The sequence below is a fragment of the Vicia villosa genome, linkage group LG6, assembly GCF_029867415.1.
Source record: "Vicia villosa cultivar HV-30 ecotype Madison, WI linkage group LG6, Vvil1.0, whole genome shotgun sequence".
NCBI lineage: Eukaryota > Viridiplantae > Streptophyta > Magnoliopsida > Fabales > Fabaceae > Vicia > Vicia villosa.
In genome coordinates this window covers 164626235-164637453 of record NC_081185.1, presented here as the reverse complement: position 1 = coordinate 164637453, position 11219 = coordinate 164626235, and the positions used below count along the sequence as shown (strand labels likewise).

The following is an 11219-nucleotide window of genomic DNA, read 5'->3' as shown; positions in this document are numbered from 1 at the left end:
CTTAAATGCAAAATCTTAAACTCCACTCATTTTAAAATGGATAATAGATAGAGTGATATTGTGCCTACCCTCTATAAACCATTTCAATGGACTCTTTTCCCGTTTTTTTCTTCTACTACACCTACTTTATAACACCACATATTTCTTTTGCCATTCTTCTACTATTATTTGATAGGTTACAATTAATCTTATTTTTCATTTCATTGAGTGACCGACACACTATTATTTTAATTATTAATAACATTCAATCATATAATTCTATAATTATTCTTCCATACTTCACCCAAACAACAAATTGTATTATCTTTAAACACTACAAGAAAATGTGTGATTTGCTACGACAGAAACAATAGCTAATTTGAAGCTAATCTCTATCAAACAGAGTTAGTTGGAGATTTGTTGGGGATTAGCTACAATATATGCCGTAGCATAGATTGAGTGGCTAATTATCTTGGCCAAAATTTCCTAGTAAAACTCAAACTAATATATTAAAGTTTCCAGCTAAACCACAACCAAGTTCTAGCAAAATGTCTGTTTTGAGTTATGTTTCCCCAACTATACAGCTACAATATTGCCGCCAAAATTTCTTGGTAAATCTCAAGCTAATTTATAGCAAACTTTTGTAATAACTTTTAATCAAAATTTGTTAGGCTTAATTTTTTTTAAGTATTAATTTTAATCAAAACTAAATAGGTCTAATTAAAAAAATCGCAAAAAACATTATAATCGTATCAATCAAATTAAAATTATTTGTTTACTTTTGCAATTTGCAAGTAAACAAATGCATCAATACATGTTTCTCATAGTTAGTCTGATACAAGCAATAATTCACATATACATTTCATGGGACTAAAATAAGTAACTGTAGAAACATCAAATAGGCAACACAGAATCATGTTTACATGCAGTAGTAGTTTTATGTCTGGTTAATCTCCCTACACATAACTTTTTCCCTAGCTACAACTTATGTAAGTGATACAGTGAGAACAACTCTATTTAGCAGAACAATAACAAGTTTGAATTTATTAATTCCGGATATAACCTGATTTTTTCCTAAGCTTCACATGTTTGGATATCCACCACTTGACCAATGCACAAACCCACTATCTAAGGACGGATAATTACACGGAGCTAGTAGAGAAGAACAGACTTGATTCATCAAGAAACAAACGACAACACAAGTAATGTTGTCAGCGCTACCTCCCTGATATGCTTCTTGCATCAGTCTCTTTGCTGCCTCCTCAACATCCTCAAGTGGTTTAATCATAGCAACGGCTTCCTGAAGAATACTTAAAAAAGTTATAAGTTATTGGAAAAGCGAAACTTTTTAGCATGACATTATTAAAACTTAAAACAACCCAACTCTAGTCAGCAGGACTTGCTTCATCGGAGTTTAAGAAAGTCATTAGAGAAGTGAAAAGGCAGGAAATGATTATTGTTGCAAACCTCGTTCGTGACGAGGTCCCGTAGCCCATCACTAGCCAGAATAAGATACTCAAGAGAACTGTCAACTTTTTCTTCCTGCAATATTTTCGCAATTAAACAGAATCAAATCACTCACAGCATAGAACATCTCTTTCCACTCCTTAGAACCAGCTTAACTAACCTAATTGAAATTCACTGCAACTCACTTAAATGACCTCGGAGCCGTTTCAAAATTTCAAAAAAATCATAAAAGATAAAAAGTAAAACTAGATCAAACAACTCACTGCAGATATGCCATTGATTCTATTTGAATGTGAGTACTTCACTCTGAACTCAGACCTGCAAACATTAAAAAAATAGCTACAATCAAGAACTAATCCACATTCACAGCAAATTTGAAAAATGTTCAGCAACGAAGCATACGTGAAAAAAAAGAAAGCACTCAGAGGCCTCCTCGACTTAAGCAGATCCATTATAGTTTTCTCTGACCGCTTTCTCCCCATTCTAACGACATTGATCTTAAAATTCAACCTAAGAAGGATGCATATGTAGTCAATGTCAGCCTTAGCCAATTCAACAACTTCCAGCAAATAAAAAAACAAAAGAAAGACATAACCAAAAAAATGTCAAATGTATATGAAATTCAATGACATTACATAAATGAAAGATTTCATGAGACTTTATTATATATATTCTAAGAAGAATCGGTTCCTATCTTATCAATTTGTTCATACTAATTTAGAAAATTACAAACTCTTGTTATCACTGAAATCTAGTATAAGCCTAATACAAAAGCAATATCAATTCACAATGAGAATAAGAACTTAATTAAACTAAAACCTACTAATATCATCATCTATATTGTAGACCAGACTCCTACTTCTCCTTTTTCATATTGTGAATTATAAGCAGCATTTTGTCCTTTGAAAACACAAAACACAAATACATTAGATATGAGAATATGAAAGATAAAGATCAAAACCCAATGTAGTAATAAGATCGAAGTCATTAATTACTCTAGAATAGGAAATTGAACCGAATTAGATAAATGCAACAACCTAATTCAACTAAGTTTCCTAAATTCATGAGAAAATGAAACAAGAAAAGAGAAACTAAAATTGAGATCAGAAATTGAAGTATAACAGAAACAAAAAATGTGAATCATGATTAAATAGACTAAAAACTCGATCTGGAACCATCAACTAAACTGGAAGAAGATGAAAACTTTGTACTAGGGTTTGGATTTGGGGCTCGAGATCAGAAATTGCTCGGGAATTCGAAGAGTGAGTGGGAGAGAGAGAGAGAGAGAGAGAGAGAGAGGAGAATATTTATCCATATAACATGAAGAGAGGACGGGAGATCAATTGGAGACTATGACCAATGCGTTCAATCGGAGAATGAGCAAGAATTCATCGATCGAAGATGGAGGAGAACGATGCGATCGGAGATGGAGGAGAACAATGCGATCGGAGATGGAGGAGGATGAGGTCGATTGTAGACGGAGAATGATGATGATCGGGAACGGAGAACGAAGTTGAGCGGAAATGGTGAGATACGATGAACAATGGCTCGCTCAGAATATTGTGAACATTAGAGAAAAAGAATATGTAATTAATAATATAAAATTATAAGTTGTAAGAAAAAAAAAAACAGTATGTTATTAGTTTGTGTAAGACAATGTTTTTTAAATTGAGATTAGCCATAAAATAAATTGGTAGTAAAAATATGGTAGCTAATCTTACATTTTCTTGTAGTGAAATTTCATACACAATATCAATATGGAACTGTTTAATTTATGTTTATGCTTTAGTTATGCAAAACAACACGATCGAACTTGTTCTTTGAGTGCTTATATAGTTTAGTATTATTATTTTTCTTAACAGTGTCATCAAAGATTTCATACACTGTGGATGAGATCAAATGTTGCAAATTGAGTCCTAATCATGAGTTTAATTTTTAATTCAGTCTTAGAATTAGAATTATTCTCATGCCACTTTCCAGCACGAAAGCAAAGGAGTGGAGGCAAACAAAAGAGATAAAAAATTCTAATTAGGTGTCATACATTCCCAATTAGGTGGATGCATTATTTTATCATCTAATTAACGAATTATTATATTATGGCACTAAAGAGAGAAAAGATTCTCACAATGAGTCATTACAAAATTTAGTTTGAAAACATAGTTAAGAAAACGTGCATAAAGAAACAATATTAATCAAATGTTTAAGTATTGATCAATTTTGATTAAGCATAGTTATGGCTCACATATGGAAGTGAGTGTGAATTAAATTAATAAGTCAAAAGAAAAAACATGCACAGGAGATTTGCTAAACAGTACGATACTGACTAGAGATTAATTCGAACACTGTAATTGAATTATTTTTAATTAGGATTTGAGATACTTTACCTTTCTGTCATATCAGTGTTTTGGAGTAATAAACGATAAGCATGCGTGCATGAGTTTTGTTTTATTTCTTGGTTAATCTTTGCTTTTGTATCTTTTGTTTTAACCTATTCATAAATTAAAAAGTAACTGTAATTAAGAGCAAGTTTGTGTTGATAACATGTTTGATGTATTCTGATTATCATAAACTCAAATCAACAGAATAATAAATTATAAGTAACTGTAATTAGGGGCAAGTTTGTGCATGAGATTTGTTTTATTTCTTGCTAACCTATTCATGATTCAACAAGTAACTGTAATTAGGGGCACGTCTGTGTTAAAAAAGATTGAGCAAAAACATGTTTAATTAAAAAATAATTTTTCTTTTTCAAAATAAATATCATATTAGATAATTTTACACAGAATGAAAAAATATAATAAATAAGAGAGAAAATATTAATTTTATTAAATTAGATTTAAAAAATATTGATATATTTTAATTAATATAAATTTAAATAAAGAATAATAAAATATAAATATTAATTAAAAAATAGAAAGTAAAAACGACAAGAATAGAGAGAGAAAAATTCATTTGATGAGCTAGGAAAGATTGGCCAAAGCAAAAATAAAATAAAATATTAGGTTGGGCTTTAGAGGCATCAATGTTTTTAATACAAGTCTGCTAGAGAAATATTACTGGAGACAGCTCACTGGGGAACAATCCTTGTTAAGGATTGTCTTAAAAGGTCGATATAAATAAGAGTTAATTTTTGGTATAGCATCGACCAAAACATTAGGCGAAACGATCAACTAGAGATCATATGGTTAAATGGTGATTTTCTATATCTATTTGGAGAAGATTAAGGTATTGAACAATGATGAATCGCGTGTCAAGAACTAGATGCATCGCGGCTGCGTTGGTTACTATCGCTACTGCGAAGTGACATCATCGCACCCAAGATGCCAGCATTGGGGCCACGAGAACTCCAAAAAAAAAAAAATCCACTATTTTCTTCCTTTTTCTTCAATTTTTCACTAAGTTCATATTTCTCATTCTTTTGGAATTTTGTTTAATTCTTCCACATATTAGTTTGACTTTTGTTCATTATTCTGCCGATTTCGTCAAAATTACTCGCCAATTTACATAATGACAGAGTGTCATCAATAGACTTTTCTTGTAATGTTTCTATCGTATTTCCTTGAATGAAAAGCTTGAATTTAAAAAAAAATTGTTTGTGCACTATGCCAACTCTCTCTATATTTGAATTTGATATTTTAAAAGGAAAAACATCATAGGACAAACCTTTTTTTATCCTCAAATGATAAGTTTCCAAAATGAGAATTTCTTTGACCACCTCCCAACCTTCTAGCTCACCTCTGGTGAAAAACCCAGAATATCCCTGACTTCGGAAATGAACTTCCGAAATGCAGGAAAAAGGTGTTTTCGGAGATGCATCTCCGAAAGCGCCTTTTTTTTTAAAAAAATTTGACTTAATTCGGAAATGCACTTTCGAAAACACCATTTCGGAAGTTCATTTCCGAAATACTGCGCGTTTTGCAAATTAAGCAAAACAGCCCCCTCCCCCTAATCATTTACCCTAATCTTCTTCCAAACTCACACCCCAAGAGATTTTTGTGCAAACCAGTTCCAAGCTACCTCAAAGGCTCCAACTACTTGCTCTATTACATTCAAAAGTCCTCAAATCCATTCAATCGGTGAGCATTTTAATTTTAAGATCTATGATTAAAATGTATATTAGGGTGTTTACAAATAGCAAAAAATGTATTAGGTTAGGTTTATACTGATATTTAGGATGTTTAGAATGTGTAGACATAGGTTTGATGTTTGGTTTTGGGGTCTGCCATGGGAGTTGCAGAAAACTCCATCGCAGGGGTGTTTCGGAAGTTCATTTCCGAAAACACCTCCATCCCAGTTTTCGGAAATGAACTTCCGAACTGTATCAGAATTTCAATTATTTTTGTTTCTTCTTTTGTCTCGCATATTAATCGATTTCAATTGTTTACAGGAACATGTCAGGCAACCAACCAGCACGCATCAGACAGGGGAGAGAGTCTCAGACTGCGTCGGCTAGACGCGAGCGGGCGGCGGCGCAGTTGGCGTCGACCCAGGGACGGGGGCAGGGCCGGGGACGCCGTGTGCGAGTTCCCGTGGACGTGGGAGAGGGTACATCTGCTTCAGGATCTAGGAGTCGGCTGGCTCGGGTATCTTCTTCCCGCCAGCGAGAGGAGGAGGAGGAGGAGGTGCCAGTGCCATACTACGAGCCGGAGGGTGTACCGAAGGTTGACCCTCCAGCCGGGGAGGAGGATGAGCAGGAGGATGGCTATCCGGGAGGGCCCTTTGACACTTCCGTGCTGATTCACTACCACGATCACGTCGCTCGGCGGATCTGGGAGGGAGAGGTATTTTTTTAATTTAACCGTTTATTTGTCACCATTTTTTATAATCAAACCGTTTATTTGTCGCTTATTTAATATATATCCGCTTATTTAATATATGTCGCTTATTTGTTTTTTTTGTAACAGGAGAGAGAGCCGCTGAAAATGGTCAACCACGCCCGCAAGATTTTCGGTCTGTTTAAACCAGCAGCTGAGTGGTTTAACGACCATGTGCGAGGTTCAGGGCTCAACGGGCTCTGCATGACGGGGTACACCACGATCAGCACCGGCATGCAGGGGGCATTTCTGGAGCGCTGGCACAAGGAGACGTCCTCTTTCCACTTGCCGGTTGGGGAGATGACGATCACCTGGCACAGTGAGGAGGGGTACGTCACATGGTTCTACCGGGTGTCTCATCCTCTGCTGAGACCCGACGTTCACGGCGCTCCTAGGCCAGCACACGAGGAGATCCTGGAGAACCAGCAGGCCGAGGATGACCACGCCATTGATCTCCTGCCGATCTGCCAACGGATAGAGATGCTTGGGCGGGACGCCTTGGATCGGGGTGTCGTTCTTCAGGGCGGTCCAGACGCAGTCGCCGTGATGGAGGCGATCGTCACTGATGCGGGCCGTGCGGCGGGGTACAGGCGGCAGAGGAGGGCTCAGGGTGAGAGGGTTAGGCACACCCAGTAGTGGTCGGGTTTATTTATTTTTTGTTTTAGAATTGTATATTGCGCACACTATTACTATTTGGTTCGGCTTGTATATATTATTTGGATTTTATTTATCGTATTAGTATTTTCAGTTTATTTGTTGCTTATTTTATTTGGCGTTTGCGTTTAATTAAAATGCGAGACTGTTTAAGAAAAAACATAAAAAAAAAAACACAGTTTCTGCATAATTCGGAAATGAACTTCCGAATTCACCCATGAGGTGTTTTCGGAAGTTCATCTCCGAAGACACCCCCCATGAGGTGTTTTCGGAGATGAACTTCCGAATTATGGAAATTTTTTTTAAAAAAAAAAGCGTTTCAGAAGTTCATTTCCGAAGTAGGGGTATTTTGGGATTTTCGCTGGGGGTGACCCCCATAGGGAGGTGGCTAAAGAAATTTTCTTCCAAAATATAAGTTTTTTCGTCATTGCATGTTAACTCACCAAATTAAGGATAACAACTTGGTCTTCTATAAGAAAATAAAGAAGAGTTAATGTTTGGTATAGCATCGACCAGAACATTATGCTAAACGATCATCTAGAGACCATATGGTTAAATGATGATTTTTCATATTAGAGGAGATTATGCCATTATGGTACTAAACAATAATAAGTCCGTTCCTTAACGCTAGAGGAAAATATTAGAGCATGTTTTTGCGTGTTCTTCAAAAGTATAAATTTCTCAAAAAAATTTAAATGACTTTCAATCCATAAAATAATGATTTAATACTTTTCTTATCCCGTATCTTAGTTTTGGGGGTTTCATTTTAGTCTTTAAATTTTAAAAGGTTATATTTATCCCTTAATTCTTAAAAACCATACTATATTAATCTTTTTAATATAATTAGCAACCAATTTTTAAGGACCACTATCATTTTCGTGTAATTAGACAAAAAAAAACTACCATAACACATTTTAAAAAATTAAGGGATCAATATAAATATTTTTTAAATTAAAAAACTAAAATAAATCTCAAGTTTAAAATACGGGAAGAAAAATATTAAACCTTAAAATAAATGTCATTGGATAAAATTATTTATATCATGTTTTATCAAAATCAAAATTAAAAATTATTACTCTCCAAACTACTAACATTCTCCCCATTAACCTTAAATTTTTTTTTTTAACATACATATATTTACACCGTATCGACGCTCAAATCAAAGGGGCATTTTGTCTTGCCACAACCATTTAAATATTAGAATTTTAGATTCTAAATTTAGCCTATATTTGAAACTGCTTTTGAAATGGATTTATCATGTTCCAAGACAACTTTCACCACAATTTTGTATAAGCTACAAACTAACTATTCAAGTAATATATTCCCATATATAGGTTCAAGACAGTTGGCATGATATATCCCTCCAAAACTCACTTAAGACAAGATTTGAGATACATATATAGTCAAGTAGATGCTCTTACAATGTTCCATTTTTGTTTTAACTTTTTGATCAAGATTTTGAATGGTATATATATCAAAGACGTATACCATTTTTCATTCCTTACTAATTGTCTTCCAGCCATATAATATACCCCTACATCCCTTTCCTCATAATGAAGATAAACAATAAAAATATATGAAAATGGTATGAGTAAGACACTAACATAGTTACATAACTTACATTCACAATCACATACTGCCATATTTTGTAATGATGTATAAATTGACTAAGCTTGGATTTAGTGCAAGCGTGCGGTACATCAAAAATCAAAACAAAACACGTATAGTCCAAAACATTCTTTATAGTATCTCCCTCTCCCTCTCCCTCTCCCTCTCTCAACTCTTTCCCTCTCTGAAGAAAGAAAAAAACATGTACACTGGAGTTTGGAATTTGTAACCCATACACTTTATACAAAAAGTAAGCAAAAAAAGTGGGTCACGCATCACTCTTCCCAAAGTTAGACAAACCCTGTGTATTTTTGGTTTCAACAGTTCAAAAACATAGATATAGAAGTGTAGTACATTTGACATATATCAAAGTTTGGAGATTTACGCAATGACCAACTAGGGCACACTTTTTTGAAATTTAAATTAAAGGTCAAGTTAGTGGAAATGGAAAAGGACCAGACATAATAATATGATTTAGGGCAGGATCCGCAGTGTACTCTCTCAGGAATTAACGATTTTAACGTAAAGTTAATAAAAAGATTATGTTATCAAATATAGAGGGGAAAAAAAAGGTGGAATTAAGAGAATCAAGATCCGGTTATTCGCTGTGTTATATGTGACATGAGAATAGTGTATGCATCTTTTTCTCAACCCCCATTTTTGTCGTTTTGTTATCTCTATATATATAGTATACTGATCTATGTACCATAGGAACTTATGACTCCATGCCTTATCTTTTTAGTCTGTTTAAAAGCAAAACGCATATACGTATGGAACATAGAAATTGAATACTTGAAAGTTAATTATATTTTTGAACATTTAAAAGTAATGTCCCAAAAGGTGTTCCCATATGATATTTTGACGTGTACTGATTTGTTCTTGAAATGTGAGAAAGTATATCCAAAAATAGAAGAGTTAGGGATATATTAATATATAGGGTTAAATTTAGTGTCTAAAATTGTTACTTGTCTTTTACCTTTCGATTTTGCTTCTAGTAAATTCATAACAATTTTAGATTATGAAAAACACTTCATATTTTGTAAGCTTACATAATTTGAATGACAAGCTTACATTATTTGAATCATAGTTGCATATTGGCCAGAAATTGCTTTTATATTGTTATGATTTGAATCACACATACCATAACTCGAATCAATCATATTTTTAAAAACATGATTTGTTTCTGTCAGTATGATGCAAATCACAGCAGTTCATGACTCGAATCAGAGAAGTTTGATTTGAATCATAGAGTGCTTGATTTGAATATGTCATAGTTAGCAATTTTTGGAGTTTAGTCATGTGAATGTGATGCGAATCATATATTTTCTTAACTCAAATCACATAAGGCATGACTCAAATTACAGAGTTAATATTTCTTGATTCTTGGGTCTAGATTCAAATTACTTGATTTCATGACTCGTCTCATATTTTTTGCTTATGATTTCCCTCAATTTTGTGCTAGATATCCAACACATATATAAACAATTTTTTCAAAACTCATTTACAATAATGAAAAACATACACATCAACTATTGATTTAGAATTCACAACACACTTGTTTTCTCAACTTTCAAAAGAGTTTTGAATCTTGCTTTGAGTTTTGCAAATGAAATATTTTCATCTTCAACCTCTTTCATCATCCATTTTTCGTTTAGATCTAGCTCTCATCTTAGGGTGTGAGATCTTTGAGGAGGATTACTATTGAGATTAATGTTTTCTTTGAATATTTATTGAGGATTTTAGGGGTTTGCAATTGTGTTTGTGTTGTGGCTGGAGTTGATAAATCTAGCGAAAAAGAAGGAGGTTCTTCTCTCCATAATTACTTTGGTAACATTGTGTGGAAGCCTATAGACAAAGTTAGAATTTTTCTCATCTTCATACAGGTCAAGGCTCAAGATACTGGTAGGATCAAGTAAAAATTTGTTGCAAAGCGAAAACTTGGAACAACATTCTTGGAGCTGGGAGATTTAAGTCGATTTCAAAAAATGACTTTGCCAGGATTGAATGTCAGATACTGTGTTCAACTCAACGAGGATTCATATCGAAGATTTTATATTTTCAGCATTATACTGATTGTGGTTGTACTAAACAATTTTGTAATATTTGTCAAAATCATAGTGGAAGAACAACAAAATTTCAATGGACAGCCATTGGAAACTGAAATAAGTATGTGAGGACGAATTTTTGAACCATTATACATCTGGCATGCCATCCTCTCTCTCTCTCTCTCTCTCTCTCTCTCTCTCTCTCTCTCTCTCTCTATATATATATATATATATATATATATATTTATTAGAATTGTATGATTAGATTTACTGCTTTCTTAGAATCGCACGTGGCTAGGTTTATTGCATTGATGCGATTTTGTTCAAAATCATAGTGGAAGAACAACAAAATTTCAATGGACATCCATTGGAAACTGAAATAAGCATGTGAGGACGAATTTTTGAACCATTATACATCTGGCATGCCATCCTCTCTCTCTCTCTCTCTCTCTCTCTCTCTCTCTCTCTATATATATATATATATATATATATATATATATATATATATATATATATATATATTAGAATTGTATGATTAGATTTACTGCTTTCTTAGAATCGCATGTGGCTAGGTTTATTGCATTGATGTGATTTTGTTCATAAGTGTAGATTTTGTTACAGTTGGATTTCAAATCATTCTTGTTGTTGATTA

The 11219-nt window shown here is 33.7% G+C and overlaps 1 protein-coding gene across 1 annotated transcript; it reads right to left on the bottom strand.

The window, feature by feature from the left end:
- Positions 1 to 891: 891 nt before the first annotated feature.
- Positions 892 to 1950, bottom strand: LOC131613094 (probable protein phosphatase 2C 59). Its single transcript, XM_058884809.1, has 4 exons — positions 1849 to 1950; positions 1710 to 1764; positions 1447 to 1521; positions 892 to 1279 (listed from the first exon to the last, which is right to left on the bottom strand). Exons 1-4 carry the CDS (start codon positions 1926 to 1928, stop codon positions 1061 to 1063), a joined length of 429 nt encoding a protein of 142 aa, XP_058740792.1. The 5' UTR covers positions 1929 to 1950; the 3' UTR covers positions 892 to 1060.
- Between the last annotated feature and the right edge of the window lie 9269 nt (positions 1951 to 11219).